Genomic DNA, 18,320 nt, shown 5'->3' on the forward strand with positions numbered 1-18,320 from the left:
AGGGGTCCCCTGGACGTGGGGCCCTTGAAAAAGGACTGCCGGGTAAGGAACTTTTTACCCGGCCCGTTTAGGCAACACCCGGACCTACCCTGGACTTGGGCAAGGGGTGCCAACCTGTGTTTTAGTGTTGGCATCAGGGTTAAGTTGTTTTGGGTGGGTGAAGTGAGAAGGACCCGGTCCGTCCCGTCCCGGTTGTTTTATATGTGCAACGTTTAAGTAACATGCCTCCCGTAAGGGAAGAAAACACAATCTACCAAAATGTAAATATGTTATTATAATTGTAAAATGTTTTATCTCCTTTCTCCAGTTCAATAAACGGTGGTGGTCGGACAGCCCGCGGATGGTCTGTGTTTAACCGAGGGGGACTGTGACGCCCTGGCAAAAACAGGTAGTCACAGTTAGGCCCCCGCATTATACCTTCCCTCATTAGGAAACACACAGCCAACCAGAAACCCTAATCACCCCCCTTATGGAAAGATAAACACACCAGTGGGCGTGACCAGGCGGTTGGAACATGCCCACCCAGGGGTCCAGACAGCCCGGGGTGGGAAAAGCAGCAGATAAGTTAGATCATTTTTAGATTTCAGTTTGGAGAGGAGTGTGGGCTGGAGCTAAGTGTAGCTCCAGCAGTGAAGTTCAAGTTGAACGGTACCAGGGTAGGAGCCCTGGTGCCACTGGCTAGGAGGCAGACGGTGGACTCCGTCACCAGGAGACGGGAAGACGGCTCGGCAGAACCAAGGTGGACCGGGACAGGGTTGCAGCCCGCCGGTACCGACACGGGGAACCGACCCGGAAACCGTAGCACAAAGGGGGGTACTCAGACCCTGAAGCCAGGACCAGAACCAACTGGAGCTGGTTAATTAACCGATTGAGGCCAGGACTAGAAGTCCTGTCCCACCCAAAGTCCCTCATAGAACACAACAGTCCACCAATTAGGGATAAGAGGTCACTGCCAAGGCCCATAGATCCTACGGGCCAGCGTCTGCAGGCACAGCTCCTTAGGCCACATCCAGCTGGGAGCGGACTACTGAGTTTCACACTAGGAAAGTCCACCTTACACAGAGCAGTGCAGGAAGAGGATAGAGACCACCAGCCGGGTGGGGGATCAGAACGCAAGCGGCCGCGGCACCAACAACCATCCCCTTGGTTTACCAGAGACTTGTGTGTTTTACTAACAGTGAGTACACCAGCACTCCCTGCGGTCGCCATCCCCTGCACACCCCAACCGGGTCCCAGGGCCACCATCCCTACCCACGGAGGGGTTAACAGCTTGCTGCACAACATCTCCCCCGGGTGCCCCGTAACAGCAGCGGGGGTGTCCCACCTCACCACACACCGTGGGTGGCGTCATGAACTTAATACGGCCCAGCCCGTACATCTACGCCCCCCCATTTATTCGGCGTGTCCGCGAGACCCCCGTGTCCGGAGACCCTCGAGCCACCACCCATGAAGGTCCAGATCCGAGCAGCGACCGGCTGTTGTCACGGGGGTGGCACAAAAAGAGGCTGAGATTTTACCTCCCCGCCATCCTTATGACTAAAGGCAGCGTTATACGCTACGATATATCTAACGATATGTCGTCGGGGTCACGGAATTTGTGACGCACATCCGGCATCGTTAGAGATGTCGTAGCGTGTGACACGTCCAAATGGCTGTTAACGAGCAAAAATACTCACCTTATCGTTGCTTGTTGACACGTCGTTCATTTTCATAAAGTCGTTCCTCCTTCTGCGCGCCGGTTGTTCGTCATTCCCGAGGCAGCACACATCGCTACGTGTGACACACCGGGAACGACGAACACAGCTTACCTGTGTCCAGCCGGCAATGAGGAAGGAAGGAGGTGGGCGGGATGTTACGGCCGCTCATCTCCGCCTGACCTGGATCTCATTATGAACATGTCCGTGTGGTTGTGCACAAACTAAGAGAGAACTGTTTGTTTGCTAAGCTGTACTGTTTCTGTCCAAGAAATATTATTCCTGGGGTTCATTGTGTCGGCTACAGGATATAAGATGGACCCTGGGACAGTACAGGCGGTTCCACCTAGCAACCTCAAAGCTTTGCAACGTTTTCTAGGTTTCGCTAATTATTACAGAAAATTCATTGGGTCTTCTCTTAGACTATCAAACCTCATACCGACCGCACACATAAGGGGACGGATTTAAAGGTTTGGTCACCAGAGGCATTTGGGACATTTTAAAATTTGAAAACAAATGTTTTTTGTCTGCTTCTGTCCTCATCCAGCCTGACCTCCAGAGGCCATTCATTGTGATGGTAGTGGCTTCTGAGGCTGAGGTCAGAGATGGGGCTGTATAGTCTCAAGGTCCTAACACGTTAACTAACCTGCGGTCATGGGCTTATTTTTCTAAAAAATTTTCAGCTGTTGAAATAAATTATGATGTGGAAAATCGAGAGTTACTTGCTGTCAAGTTATCTTTTCAAGAATGGAGGCATTTTTTGGAAGGAGCTGTTCATCATTTCACCGTGGTGACTGATCACAAAAATTTAGTCTATATTGAATCAACCAAACTGTTTACCCCCCCTAGAAAGGCCAGATGGTCTTTATTTTTTTCCAGATTCAATTTTTTGATCACTTTCAGGCCAGGGTCTAAGAACGTGACAGTTGACATTTTGTCGCATAGCCTAGATTCTATGTCTCCTCCAAAATCTCCATCCTCCATTCTTCCAAGTGGTATTGTTGTGGCCAAGGTATCCTCAGAGTTGGAAGTAGAGATCTGTCATGCTCAGTCATTGGCTCCTTCTACTATTCCCGGATACAATTTATTTGTCCCTGTGTATCTAATGTTACGTCTTTTGCAGGAATTCCATGATTTGGTGTGGAGTGGTCATCCTGTGGTCACTGCTACCCAGAAGGCTATTAAAGATTTTGTATCTTCTTGTGAAACTTGCACATTCGCTAAAGTAGGTCATTGCCTGCCGGCCAAGGAGTTGGCTCCATTACCAATTCCGGAAAGATCATGGACTCATTTGTCCATAGATTTCACTGATGTGCCTTGTCTGGTGGGAAAACCGTTACTTGGGTGGTAGTCGACCGATTAAGCAAACAAGCTCACTTTGTTCCATTATCTGGGTTACCAATGCTGAAACTCTCTCCAAATTGTTAATTATTCATGTTTTACGTTTACAAGGGATTCCTCTAAATATTGTGTCAGATAGGGGGGGTGCAATTAATTTATAAAATTTGGCTGGCCTTCTGTAAAATATTGGGAATTTATTAAGATGTTGGGCCTCATTTCTATATCTGGTTGAAATCGCCTTTAGCAGCCGGATCAATCAGTCCACTGGAACCTCGCTGTTTTTTTGTAGTTATAGTTTTCATCCCCATTTTGGTGAGTTCTCTAGGATGAGATCTGGGTGTCCTGGGGTAGAGTTGGCCATGCAAACACTTGGGAATGTTTGGAGGGAGGTTCAAAAGAAGATTGGGGTTGCTCCGTGACGGCAAAAACAGAACGCTGATAGGAAACGCTCATCTGGTTCCATCTTCAAGGTAGGGGATAAAGTCTGGCTATCTTCTAGGAATATTAAACTGAAGGTGCCCTCAATAAAGTTGGGTCCTAGATTCTTTGATCCATATGAGATTATGGAGGTGGTCAATCCAGTTGCCTTCAGATTAAAATTCCCTCTGTCGTTTTGTATTCTGAATATGTTCCACAGGCCATTGTTGAAAGAATTTGTTCCCTCAGCTTTGTCTCCCTGCCTCCTCCTGTTTCTATTGATGGAGGCTTGGAGTGTAAGATGCAGGGGGTCATTGATTCCTGGAGGGTCCAGAATTCCCTTCAATACCTTGTTCATTGGAATGGATAAGGACCTGAAGAGAGGTCCTCAATTGCGGCTGATTCTGTGAAGGCAGATCGGTTGGTCAAGGCCTTTCATCAGAGGTTTCCTGAGAAACCTGGGGGTCCGGCACTGTTTTGAGTTTTGTATGTTGCCGTTTCTGGTATCTGGGTGTGGCTGAGCTGTCAGTCTAGTTATGTTCTGTATTATTCTCCATGCTGGTTCTGGGAAGGGTGGAATCACTCATGAGTTGCTACTCTCTAGTGATTGCCTTGCATTTTTAATGCTCAGCTTTCCCCAGTCTGGTGTCAGTTGTACTTCTTGCATGTAGTGCAGTGTGGGCTCCTGTGTTTCTGATCTCTGTTTTCTGACCCAGACTGACCTTGGTGTCTCTCTTCCTTATTTTCTGACCCCTGGACCTTTACCTGTTTTTGCCTTTGTTTATCCCCTGAATCCTAGTCTCACTCTCCTGGTACACCTGACTTTGGCTTGTTTTTTGACCATGACTCTGGATTTTCCTGATCTAATGTGACCTCTTCTGGAACTGACCCTGGATTGCCTGACCACTCTGTCATCTCTATCCCAGTAAGCAGTGACAGTGTCATCTTAGTATGTTTGCCGTGACTCTGTGCATTCTGTGTCACCTTGCTACTGTAGTGACTAGCGTAACAGCGTAGTGTGCATTCCTTACTTTGGTCTGTCGGTATAACCAGGCAGCTAAACAGCCACCGATGCGTAAATGGTTTACCAATCAGCGTTCCATTGGCGTGTTCATATAAACTGAACTATAAGTCATTTAAATGCAGAAGTCAATGTCATGACACTCCTGATTCTGAAGAGGGAAATCTGTTGCACATGAATAATGTTTAGTGAATGGATCCATATTAAAGTGGTTTCCTTGTCATGTCAAGTTGTGTCACACAGTTACTATTCGGGTTCTGCCAGGTATAAGGGAACCTCCAGCAAGCACCGCAACCCACAGGGTACACCAGGGACACAATATAATGATAGGCCCTGGCATGGAGAAGGGAGCAGGGTCACCTGCTACACTCACCTGCGACTGATCCCTGCAGTCATTAATCTTTCTATAAGAGTTCTCCCCCCATCGCCAATCATGTACCTAGGCCCTCGCTTGACCTAAACTTACCCTAGTTAATGAGAAGGCCAGTGAAAGCACTAGTGTCACCACTACAATAATACAACACAAGGGTAGAGAGACAGACAGGAGGGAAATAGACACAAAAAAGGAAAACACTCCAAGCTCCTCCAATGCAGCTAACACCACAGCTGCAATTGATAAGACACCTTAGCTTCTTCCAGAGACAGGCTCCTTCCACAGTAGTGAGCATAAGAATGAAAAATCTATAACTGGCATCAGTTGGTAAGACACGTGACTATTTATAGCGAAGGGAAGTGGTCACAAAGATCTGCACCTGAGATTATGGCTCCAAATGATAGTCAGATAGGAAAGAGTCCTTAACTCCTACAGCACCAAAAAAAAAAAAAAAAAAAAAGCAGATACTTTTAAACACAAGCTTCAGACCTGCGCATAATAAGGCATTGTGAACTTCTGGTCACTGACTCGCCAGTGGTCTCTGCAGAGCAGGGCACACCCATGACAGGTGGGTTAATACAATTCAATCAAAAAAATGCTATAAGGCTATGTGCCCACGCTAGAATGTCCCTGCGGATTTTTCTGCCTGAAAATCAGTGACTTTCGCGGCAAATCCGCACCCGCGGATTTGCCGCGAATTTACCGCGGATTTGCCGCGGATTTTGATGCGGATTTCATTTTTTTTTTTTTCCCCCATTCAAAACCAAAAATCCGGACCAAATCTGCACCAAACAATTGACATGCTGCAGATTTTTCCGGATCAAAATCCGCGGCAAATCCGCAGCGGAAAAATCCGCAGCATGGACACAGCATTTCCAAAATGCCATTGAAATGGCTTGGAAGTGCCGCTGCTGCAGATTTTCGGGAAATCCGCGGCAAATCCGCGGCAAAATCCGCGCAAAATCCGCGGTAAATCCGCAGCGTGGGCACATAGCCTTAGAATTCAGAAGTCTCCACCAGTTCTATAGACAAGGAATGCAGTGATACACATGTTTGACTACCTCTACATTCTATTTTAGAGCCCCGCTTTCAAGATTGGTGTGTGTCCCAGCAGTCTACCCTGCAGGAATCTGCATGTTATCACATATCCTGTGGGTAGGTGGAAACTTGCATTGTAGGAGCTTGCAGTTGACAATCAGAAGAACCACAATTCATATGCTTGTCATGAGTTGGTACCAAACTGATGCCACCTTATAAATAATAATCATAGAAAACTCTGGTGCGATAATAAACCAATTTCACTACAAATATATTCAAGTCTGATGAACTTTTGAATCTTTTCATATATCTGTTTTGTGTTACGCCAATAGCCTATCGGGAAACTGATTTTAGTTTTAGCTGTCCTTCACACTTCTTTTTCTGCACAGTTGGGAACAAACATTTCAAGGTTCTGCTTGACAAACAAAAGAGCGAGAGAAGTTGTGAAATGTAGTAAATACAAATCAGAGGACAGAATTTGGAGAACAGCAGGAAAGTTTCATAGGAGTGGTTGGCATCTTGTTGATGAAGTGAAAAAAAATCATTCTAATATATCTCTATTTTTGTGTGTATTAGAATTAAGAAATCTAAATTACTCAAGATGTACAATTGTCCCTATCAGAATACGAAGAGCAAATACGTAATTGCAAATATCTAATGAGGTTTCTGCCAGCCTAATTATTTAGTTTAGATTTTTTTTTCACCAACTTTTTGCCTTCCAAGAGATTTACTGGCAGGTTTCCTCCATTGTAATGTAGTAAAAGAAGGAAGGTCTGGACACCAATGAGAAGACGACCTTTCTACTCCACTACTAAATGTTTAAAGGACAATGACATCCATTATTTTTCCCACTTAGTTTACAGCGAGTGATCCTGTTATATTCATCTAATATGTATGGTCACATATCAGAATGTGGATTCTCTAACCCACAATCCTCATGAAGTTGTGGTCTTTGCGGCAAAGAGATTCCCAGGTCATCATGACCCCAGAATAGTCACAAAGTGATGATAGTCCACTGATGAAAAAGTAGTGTAGTTAGGAGAAGAGTCTAGCTTGTCATTAGTAGATCAATCCGAATGCAACAGTTCATTAGGGAGAATAGTCAGGAACAGGGCCAAGGGTTAGAGACAATACAATAGGCAGTGCACTGATGGCAGAGTAATGTGATCAGGAAGAGAGTCAAGGCCATCGTCACCAGTAGATCAATCAGAAAGCAAAGGTTCAGAGCACAAGATGAGAGAGTAGTTGGGAACAGGGCAAAGGGTTAGAGACAATACAATAGCCAGTTCACTGGTGGAGAAGTAGAGTGGTCAGGAATAGAGTCAAGGTCATCACCATTAGATCACTCAGATTGCAACAGTTCAGAGCATGAGATGAGAGAATAGTCAGGAACGCCTCCAAAGGTTAGTGTATAAGCCCACAATCAGGGTTCACAGTGTTTTGGACGCAGCATGTTTCAGCTGCCTCCAAATAACTGTGTTGTACAGTACAAGCACAGTGGATAGGATTTATAGAAATGCCATGCCCTCTGTGTGTGTCCAGGACACAGCAGGTCCTGATCGTGGGCACATACCCTTAAGGGCCATTTACACGCTACGACATCGCTAACGATTTATCGTCGGGGTCACGGTGTTTGTGACACACATTCGGCGTCGTTGGCGACATCGCAGCATGTGACACGTACGAGCGACCTTCAACGATCGCAAAAGAGGTAAAAATCATTGGTTTTGGAGAGGTCGTTCATTTACCAAAAATTGTTGTATGTGCAGGTATGATGTTGTTCGTCGTTCCTGCGGCAGCACACATCGCTATGTGTGACACCGCAGGAATGAGGAACATCTAATTACCTGCGTCCACTGGCAATGAGGAAGGAAGGAGGTGGGCGGGATGTTGGGCCCGCTCATCTCCGCCCCTCCGCTTCTATTGGGCGGCCGGTTAGTGACGTCGCTATGACGCCGAACGAACCGCCACCTTAGAAAGGAGGCGGTTTGCCGGTCACAGCGACGCCGACAGGCAGGTAAGTATGTGTGACTGTTCGTAGCGATGTTGTGCGCCACGGGCAGCGATGTGCCCGTGACGCATAACCGATGGGGGTGGGTACACTCGCTAGCGATATCGGTACCGATATTGCAGCATGTAAAGTACCCTTTAGAGCCACTACAATAGCCAGTGCACTGATGGAGAAGTAGAGCGGTCAGGAATAGAGTCAAAGTCACACCAGTAGATCAATCAGAATGCAACAGTTCAGAGGTACTGAAGCAAAGTGCGGGGATTGAAGATAAGTGCGGCATAGTTTAAACACAATCTTATAGTGGTGATAACTGTAATTGTTTAATTTCATTAGGGAATTGTGTGTCTGTGTTTGTCTGTGATACTGTGAAAAAGCAAAAAAAAAAAAGTTTGTCTTATGATTTAATTCGTAGTATTAGCCACACCTGTTTCTAGACGCATCTGGCAGGTTCCGGTAGTCCTTGTAGAACTATATAAACCAGCCAGAGCAAGCGAGGTGCTGAGCGTGCGAGGTACTGAAGCAAAGTGCGGGGACTGAAGATAAGTGTGGCATAGTTTAAACACAATATCATAGTTTGACACAAGAACATAGTTTGACTTTATCCTTATATGTTTCCCATTGTTTTATTTATATTTTTTTTTTCTTTGTTTTTCTACTTTACTGTTTATCCCCATTTATTAGGTGCTCCATGGCCAATGCTACCAGGTGTGTATCTTGTCAGATGTATGCATGCCTTGAGCAGCCGTTCGAGGGTGAATATGTCTGCACTCGATGCAAGCATGTTGCGTATTTGGAAGCCAAGGTAACTGATCTAAATAAGCAGCTTGCAACACTCAGGGGCATTGAAAACCTGGAGAGGAGTTTAGAGCTCACTGAGCTTTCTTTGGATGGAGTCAGTGACATGGAGGAGGGTGGAGGTGGAGAAGATCAGGACCCAGAGGTAGGTAGCTGGGTAACAGTTAGAAGAAGAGGTAGGGGGAAAGTGTCAGGGAGCCTATTCTTGACCTGGCACAACCTAGTAAATATGCCTGTTTGGCTGATATTAGGAATGAAGGCCCAGGACTAGGGTCACTATAGCAGGGCGTTGCTCCTAGCAACCAGGAAAACAACTGCTGTAGGAAGGAGGGAAATAGGAGTGCAGCAAAGCCCAGACAGATGTTGGAGGTAGGGGACTCTATAATTAGGCGGACAGATAGGGTCATCTGTCGCCGAGACCGTGAATGCCGAACAGTGTGTTGTCTGCCGGGTTCTCGGGTTCGGCATATTGCGGCTCGGATAGACAGATTGCTGGGTGGGGCTGGGGAAAACCCAGCGGTCATGGTGCACATTGGTACTAATGACAAAGTTAGAGGCAGGTGGAAGGTCCTTAAAAATGATTACAGGGAAATAGGAAAGAAGCTGAAGTCCAGGACCTCCAAGGTGGTGTTTTCAGAAATACTACCGGTGCCATGAGCGTCACTAGAAAGACAGCGAGAGCTTAGGGAGATAAATATGTGGCTTAGAAATTGGTGCAGGAAGGAAGGGTTCGGGTTCATGGAGAACTGGGCTGACTTCTCAGTCGGCTACAGGTTCTATTGTAGGGACGGGCTGCACCTCAATGGGGAGGGTGCAGCTGTGCTGGGGGAGAAAATGGTCAGACGGATGGAGGAGCTTTTAAACTAGGATCTGGGGGAGGGAGGGTAGTGGAACAAAAAAGGGGATAGATAGAGCAGATAGAGACAGTGAGACGGTAGGGGTCAATGAAGGATTAGGTGGGATGGGACATGCAAGGAACGTAGGGAGGCTAGGAGTAATAAAGGTGTTAATAGTATTAAATGTCTACTGGAAAATGCAAGAAGTCTTGCAAACAAAATTAATGAATTGGAGACTCTTATGTCAACCATGGATTATGATGTGGTGGGCATTACGGAAACCTGGCTGGATGAAAGCCATGACTGGGTGACAAACATACAGGGTTATACTACATTTAGGAAGGACAGGAAAGACAAAAAAGGTGGTGGGGTGTGTATATTTATCAAATCTAACCTAAAACCTGTGTTCAATGATGACATTGGAGGGAGCTGCAACAATGTAGAGTCAGTATGGGTAAATGTACATGGGGAGGGGAATAATGGAAAAATGCTAATTGGAGTTTGCTATAAGCCTCCTAACATACCTGAACAAATAGAGGGTGAAATGCTGGATCAAATTGAAAAGGCAGCTAATAATAATAACCGGGTTCTTATTATGGGGGATTTCAACTATCCAGACATACAGTGGGACATAGAATCTTCTGGTTGTGCTAAAAGCTGTAAATTCTTATCTACTATTCAAGACAAATTCCTCTCTCAGATGATAGATGAACCAAAAGGGGAGATAATCTGCTAGATCTGGTCCTGTCAAATAGACCAGATACAATTTCAGATCTACAGATCTGGGAGCACTTGGGCACCAGCGATCATAATATGGTAAGCTTCAACGTAATATTCAATAGAACATTTCAAAGGGGAAATGCTAAAACCTGGAATTTTAGGAAAGCTGATTTCAACAAATTAAGGGAAGAGCTTAAAGGTGTAGATTGGGACAGAGTCATGATAATTGGGGATACCGAACATAAATGGGGTAAGATTAAGGTTATACTACTAGAGTCCTGTAAAAAACTTATACCCTCTGGCAATAAAATGTCCAGGAATAAAAAGAAACCACTATGAATAAATAAGACTGTACAAAGGATAATAAAACAAAAACAAAGGGCGTTTAAAATCTTAAAGACTGAGAATACAGAAATAGCATTTGAGAAGTATAAAGATATCAATAAGAAATGTAAAAAAGAAATCAAACAAGCAAAACTAGCTACTGAAACAAAAATCGCCAATGACATTAATATAAATCCCAAAATCTTTTATAAATACATTAATACCAAAAGGAAAACAATATATTATATTAAAATATAATAACATGTTAGTTATAGAGGACAAACAAAAGACTGAGATATTAAATAGGCATTTCTCATCTGTGTTCACCAAGGAACTGACTGTACCAGGGATCATTCAACAAGTGAAAAATCAAAGTTCACCATCCGATATAATTAATTTAACACAAGATGAAGTACGCCTACATCTGAGTAAATTAAACATTGACAAATCCCCAGGGCCAGATGGCATTCATCCACGAATATTGAGGGAATTGAGCTTCGTAATCGACAGACCGCTGTATCTCATCTTTTTAGACTAGCTTGTAACAGGGTTGGTGCCTCAGGATTGGAGGATTGCTGATGTGGTACCAATATTTAAGAAAGGTAAGAGGGTAGATCCAGGCAACTACCATCCATTAAGCCTGACATCAGTATTTTGCAAAGTTTTTGAGGGTATTTTAAGGGATGACATACAAAAATATATTGCAGAAAATAATATAACTGACAAACAGCATGGATTCATGAAAGATAAGTCGTGTCTAACCAATCTGTTGCGGTTTTATGAGGGGGGAAAGTGCAAACCTGGATATTGGTAATGCAACTGATGTGATTTATTTGGACTTTGCAAAGGCATTTGATACTGTACCACATAATAGCCTTATACTAAAGCTCCAGAAGCAAGGACTAGGGGAAACTATATGCAACTGGGTAAGGAATTGGCTAAAAGATTGGAAACAAAGAGTAGTCATAAATGGTACATTCTCTAAATGGGCTGTAGTCAGCAGTGGGGTGCCACAGGGATCTGTGCTAGGACCAATTCTTTTCAATCTCTTTATTAATAATGACCTTGTGGATGGGATTGATAGTAAAGTGTCAGTGTTTGCTGATGACACCAAACTATGTAGGATATTAAAAACTGACCTTGATAGTACAATATTACAAAAAGATCTGGATAAGATGTCAGAATGGGCAGATACTTGGCAAATGAGATTTAATGTTGATAAATGTAAAGTAATGCGCCTAGGACGGAGTAATCCTATAACTGCGTATACATTAAATGGAAGTAAGCTCGGGACTACAGAACAGGAGAAGGACTTGTGTATTCTCATTACAAATAAGCTGAGCAGCAGCACTCAATGTCAAGCAACAGCTGCTAAAGCAAACAAGATTTTAGGGTGTATAAAAAGAGAGATTAGATCCCATGATCCCAACGTATTGTTGCCCCTCTATAAATCACTTGTAAGGCCACATCTGGAATATGGGATCCAGTTTTGGGCTTCACATTTTAAAAAGGACATTCAGAAGTTAGAGTCAGTTCAAAGGCGGGCAACTAGATTACTACAAGGAATGGAGGCCTCCCATATGATGACAGGTTGAAAAAGTTAGATATGTTTAGCTTAGAAAAAAGACGTCTCAGAGGAGATCTCATTTCTATGTATAAATACATGTGTGGTCATTATAAAGGACTGGCACATGACTTATTTCTTCCAAAGACAATACTAAGGACCAGGGGGCACTCACTGCGAGTGGAAGAAAAGCGATTCTGACAGCTAAATAGGAAAGGGTTCTTTACAGTTAGAGCAGTCAGACTGTGGAATGCCCTACCACAAAAGGTAGTAATGGCAGATACTATAACAGCTTTTAAAAAAGGGCTGGATGATTTCCTCAGTACACACAACATTGTTGATTATAAATGACTTAGTGACCAAATGTAGAACTGGTGGAGGAAGGTTGAACTAGATGGACCTAGGTCTTTTTTCAACCTAAGTAACTATGTAACTATGTAAGAGCACGAGATGGGAGAATAGTCAGGAACAGGGCCAAGTGCTAGAGCCAATACAATAGCCAGTGCACTGATAGAGAAGTAATATGTTCAAGAAAAAAGTCAAAGTTATTACAGTAGATCAATCAGAATGCAATGGTTCACAGCACAAGATGGAGGAATAGCCAGGAATGGGGCCAAGGGCTAGAGCCATTACAATAGGCAGTACACGCTGTTTGGCCATATGGACTTGCTGTAGTCTTGTGGTTAATCTTCATCTTCAGGTCTACAAGTTCCAGTGGTCATACCAAAATGAACCCTATGTTAAACACAATTATTTATGTACAACTTTCAACTAAAACTTTCCTAAAAAGAAAGGCAAATGTTGTGTGTGTATTTCAATGTCTGAGCATACAATATTAACAGATGTCAAGTTTTATACTGTTACCTCCATCAACTCCCATTATAAAGCGACCAATAATCACCATTTCTGGAACCTGCGCTAGATCCGCTAGCGATATCAATAATGCAGCTGCAAGAGCAAACAGGTTGTTGATGAGCAGTGTTTTTTTTCTGCAAAAGATAACAAATGTAAAATGTTAAAAGTAAGGAACATTTTTTTCAGTGAATATAAACTTTGGAATACAGTACATCTTATTACAAAAAAAATGCAGCAAGGGGAGAGAAAGGAGGAAGGAGAGACAGCGAAACACAAAACGACATTGCTGCTAGTGATAAGTAGAGTCGAGTGATGCTCGAGTCGAACGGTTCGCCAATTTCAAATTCGAGTGATTTTGGGAGACGAACTCGAACGATTTGCTTAAAGCTCGACAGTTCAAGTTACGTTCGAGAACGGTTCGATCACCAAAAGTGTGGCTTTTCACAGTAAGGCTATGTGTGCACATTGTGTATCTGCATGAGTCCTGCATCCCCAGCACAATCCCTCTCTCTTTCCTACTCACCGATCACGGGCGCGGCGCTGCACGGCTGTCACAAAGCTCCGGCGGCTTTTCCTCTTTTGAAAATGGCTGCCGCTTCATTATTCAATCAGGTATTCCCTGCCTTCTGTGCCCACCGGCGCCCATGATTGGTTGGAGTCAGACACGCCCCAACGATGAGTGACAGCTGTCTCACTGCAACCAATCACAGCCGCCGGCGGGCGGGTCTATATCGTGCAGTAAAATAAATAAATAAAAAAAAAAATGCGGTTCCCCCCAATTTGGATACGAGCCAGGATAAAGCCACATGGCTGGAGGCTGGTATTGTCAGGATGGGGAGCGCCACGTTATGGGGAGCCCACCACCCTAACAATATCACCCAGCAGCCGCCCGGAATTGCAGCATCCATTAGATGCGACAGTCCCGGGACTCTACCCCGCTCATCCCGAATTACTCTGGTGCGGTGGCAATCGGGGTAATAACGAGGTTAATCATGGCAGCCGTCTCCCCGAGATACCTTCCTTGATTAACCTGTAAGTGAAAAGAAAATAAACACACACAATGAAAAATTCTTTATTTGGAATAAAAGACAAAAAAACACCCTCTTTCACAGTTTCATTAAAATCCCCAAATACCCCGCCTCCAGGTCCGGCATAATCCACAGAGGTCTCTCGACGCATCCAACTCTGCTACATGAAGCTGATAAGAGCGCCATAGAACACGATCGCTCTGTGTCAGATCTACGGAGCAATGAATTGAGCCGCGCTGTCAGCGGGGACGTCACTGAGGTATTGCCTGTGTGTGCGGTGATGATGGGGGTTGTAGTGCCTGCGTGTGTGCGAGGATGATGAGTACCGTAGTGCCTGCGTGTGTGCGGTGATGAGTGCGGTAGTGCCGGTGTTTGCCCATCCATCCCTCCATCCGCCCATCCATCCATGCGCCCATCCATCCATCCATCCATCCGCCCATCCATTTATCCATCCACCCATCCGCCCATCCATCCAGACATCCGCCCATCCATCCATCCACCCATCCGCTCATCCATCCATCTGTCCATCCATCCGCCCATCCATCCATCCATCCGCCCATCCGCCCATCCATCCATCCTTGCAGCTGAACAACCTGCTTCTGGCTTCTCTACTGCAATATAGAGGTCAAGATTACCAAATCTTCCTATGCTTTCCATTAGAGACAGTGGCTCAATGGATAGAGCTACTGCCTAAGGATAATTAGTTCACGAGTTCGAGTCCTGGCCGTCCCGGTAAAGAATTTAATTTAATTTTAAATTATTATTATTTATTTATAATTATAATTTAATTTAATTATGCACTGAGGGGAGGAGCCGGACATCAGCTGTGTGCCGAGGGACACACCTCTAAAATCGGAGCAGTTCACGGAATGAGGCTGCATTGCTCTCTCCTCTCTCTTCTCTCTCTCTCTCCCTCTCTCTTCTCTCTTCTCTATCCCTCTCTCTTCTCTCTCTCTCCCTCTCTCTCTCCCTCTCTCTCTTCTCTCCTCTTTTCTCTCTCCTCTCTTTCTCTCTTCTCTCTCTCTCTCCCTCTCTCTCTTCTCTTTTCTCTCTCTATTTTCTCACTCTTTTCTCTCTTTTTCTCTCTCTCTTTCTTTCTCTTTCTCTCTCCTCTCTCTCTCTTCTCTCTCTTTCTTCTCTCTCTCTTCTCTCTCTCCACTCTCTCTTCTCTTTCTCTCTCTTCTTCTCTCTCTCTTTTCTCTCTCTATTTTCTCTCTCTTTTTCTCTCTCAATCTCCTCTCTCTTCTCTTTCTTCTCTCTCTCTCTTCTCTCTCTCTATTCTCTCTTTCCTCTCTCTCTTCTCTCTCTCTCTCTCTTCTCTCTCAGACCTGGCGATGATCAGCTGATGCGTTCACCTGACGGCATCAGCTGACACTTTAAGTCGAGCGGTGAGGCCGTCTTTTTATCGCCCGGCTGGCTAAACTATCAGCTGATGCTGTCGGACAGGAGTCTGCACTGAAGTGTGTAGTTGTTTTTTTTTCACTGATGCATCAACTGATTGTATAAAAGCCGTTTATACAATCAGCTGCTGTGTCATGTGATTCAGGCCCTTGAACCTGACACATCATCTGATCGCTTTGCCTTCCAGCAAACCGATCAGATGATATTGGATCCGGATTGGACGGCGCGGGACCCTTGACCCAGGATTACTGCGGAGTGGGGTTCTTTATTTCAATAAAGATGGAGTCACTAATTGTGTTGTGTTTTATTTCTAATAAAACTATTTTTCTGTGTGTTGTGTTTTTTTATCTGTACTAGAAATTCATGGTGGCCATGTCTAATATTGGCACGACACCATGAATTTCGGGCTTAGGGCCAGTTGATAATATACAGCTAGCCCGAACCCCATTATTACCCAGCGAGCCACCCGTCACCAGGGCAGCTGGAAGAGTTGGATGCAGCGCCAGAAGATGGCGCTTCTATGAAAGCGCCATTTTCTGGGGCGGCTGCGGACTGCAATTCGCAGCAGGAGTGCCCAGAAAGCTTGAGCACCCTGCGCTACGGATTCCAACCCTCAGCTACCTAGTTGTACCTGGCTGGACACAAAAATTGGGCGAAGCCCATGTCATTTGTTTTTTTTAATTATTTCATGCAATTCATGAAATAATAAAAAAAAAAGGGCTTCCCTATATTTTTGGTTCCCAGCCAGGTACAAATAGGCAGCTGGGGATTGGAGGCAGCCCGTAGCTGCCTGCTGTACCTGGCTAGCATACAAAAACATGGCAAAGCCCACGTAATTTTTTGGGGGGCCAAAAAACTCCTGCATACAGTCCAGGATGGGGTATGCTGAGCCTTGTAGTTCTGCAGCTGCTGTCTGCTGTCTGTCTGTATGGAGGAGAGCAGACAGCAGCTGCAGAACTATAAGGCTCAGCATCCTCTATCCAGGACTGTATGCTGGAGGGAAAGGCCGGGGGAGCAGAACTGCAAGGCTCAGCATTCTTCATCCACTAGTGTATGCAGGAGAGCAGAATGCAGCTGCAGAACTACAAGGCTCAGCATGCTCCATACAGGACTGTATGCAAGAGATTTTTGCCCACCAAAAAATGACGTGGGCTTTGCCATATTTTTGTATGCTAGCCAGGTACAGCAGGCAGGTAATATGTTCCTACAAAAGACCTCCATATATTTCACTATACAGTCAATAGACATAAAAACCAACTATATCGGTTTTCTAATAAATATGCTTTATTTCATACAAATTTTAATTTTTTACATGATATCATAGGGATATAAAAGTGAACAGAGCAAGGTACAAAGACGTGCACATGTTAAAACTGCAAACTGACCTCCCGACGAAGTGGTAGCGAAACGCGTCGAGGTGCAGGGTGGTGTGTCTGCACGGTGTCTGTGGTGACACCCGGGTAGGTCATTATACCTGTACGTGGTCCTGGGTGGTTCCGCATTCCTCCATGTGAGACAGACTTTGGCATTGCAGCGGTCTGTCAGTAAGCATCTAACATGTCAATGTCTTTTTTCTGCAGTCATTTGAAGTGTGGGACTTACCATTACCATTTGTATTTATGTATTTGATATTGGAAACCATGCATTTCATTTTCTGACTGTTAATGTGCTATGCTCACAACTGATTCCTCATGTGATTGACATGCTTACATATTGACATAAGGATTGATATTCCATCCATGGAGAGTTGTGATGACTATTAGTGTTATATGATTGTTTCCGTCATACGCTGTTTATTCAGACACACACCCCTGCAGTTTGCAGTTTTAACATGTGCACGTCTTTGTACCTTGCTCTGTTCACTTTTATATCCCTATTATATCATGTGAAAAATTAAAATTTGTATGAAATAAAGCATATTTATTAGAAAACCGATATAGTTGGTTTTTATGGCTATTGACAGTATAGTGAAATATATGGAAGTCTTTTGTAGGAAAATGTTGGCTTGTTGGTGACTCCTTATAGTATAAATGTCTTAATATGGACCTAATTATTCATATAATCTTACAGCAGGCAGGTAAGGCTGCCCTCAACCCCCAGCTGCCTATTTGTACCCGGCTGGAAACTAAAAATATAGGGAAGCCTTTTTTTTAATTATTTCATGAATTTCATGAAATAATTAAGAAAAACAAAAACGACATGGGCTTCGCCCCATTTTTGTGTCCAGCCAGGTACATCTAGGCAGCTGGGGATTGGAATGAGCAGTACAGGTTAGCCCAAGGTTTCTGGGCCCCTCTGCTGTGAATTGCAGTCCACAGCCGCCGCAGAAAATGGCGCTTTCATAGAAGCACCATCATCTGGCGCTGTGTCCAACTCTTCCAGCAGCCCTGAAGCCGGGTGGCTTGCTAGGTAATAATGGGTTAATACTAGCTTTGTTTTACTAGCTAGTATTAAGCCAGAGATTCTTAATGTCAGGCAAGTTTGACCCGGCCATTAAGAATCTCCAATAAAGGGTTAAAAAAAAAAAAAGACACCACACAGAGAAAAAAATACTTTAATAGAAATAAATACACAGACACACTTAGAGACTCCATGTTTATTACACCCTCTCACCCCTCCACGATCCTGGTCTTCTGTCTTCTTTCTCCTTCAACCTATGCAGCTCTGCTACATCAGACAGCACTGCATGGGAAGAAGACGGTGCTGCTCCCGTGCAGTCTAATCACTCAGTGAGTGAGCAGAGGCTGCGGGCTGTAAGCGGTGATGTCACCGCTGACAGGCGGGTTACTATAGCAACGGTGATCTCCGTTATTCACCGGCTGTGGCATCCAGTCCTTGCATGTGGGCTGACTCTGTAAAGAGCGCCGACATGGAAGAACGGGGAGGCAAGCATGTGCCCAAG

At 44.7% G+C, this 18,320-nt stretch overlaps 1 protein-coding gene across 3 annotated transcripts in view; it reads right to left on the reverse strand.

Annotated features, from left to right (window-relative positions):
• The window catches only part of SLC2A9 (solute carrier family 2 member 9), a 644,894-nt gene that overhangs the window by 477,909 nt on the left and 148,665 nt on the right, over positions 1-18,320 (reverse strand). For all 3 annotated transcript variants that reach the window (XM_075346888.1, XM_075346889.1, XM_075346890.1), the window contains one exon: positions 12,999-13,123. In XM_075346888.1, coding sequence (XP_075203003.1) covers positions 12,999-13,123 — 125 coding nt within the window. The remainder of the gene's footprint in view (positions 1-12,998; positions 13,124-18,320) is intronic.

The sequence above is a fragment of the Anomaloglossus baeobatrachus genome, chromosome 1 (assembly GCF_048569485.1).
Source record: "Anomaloglossus baeobatrachus isolate aAnoBae1 chromosome 1, aAnoBae1.hap1, whole genome shotgun sequence".
Classification (NCBI taxonomy): domain Eukaryota; kingdom Metazoa; phylum Chordata; class Amphibia; order Anura; family Aromobatidae; genus Anomaloglossus; species Anomaloglossus baeobatrachus.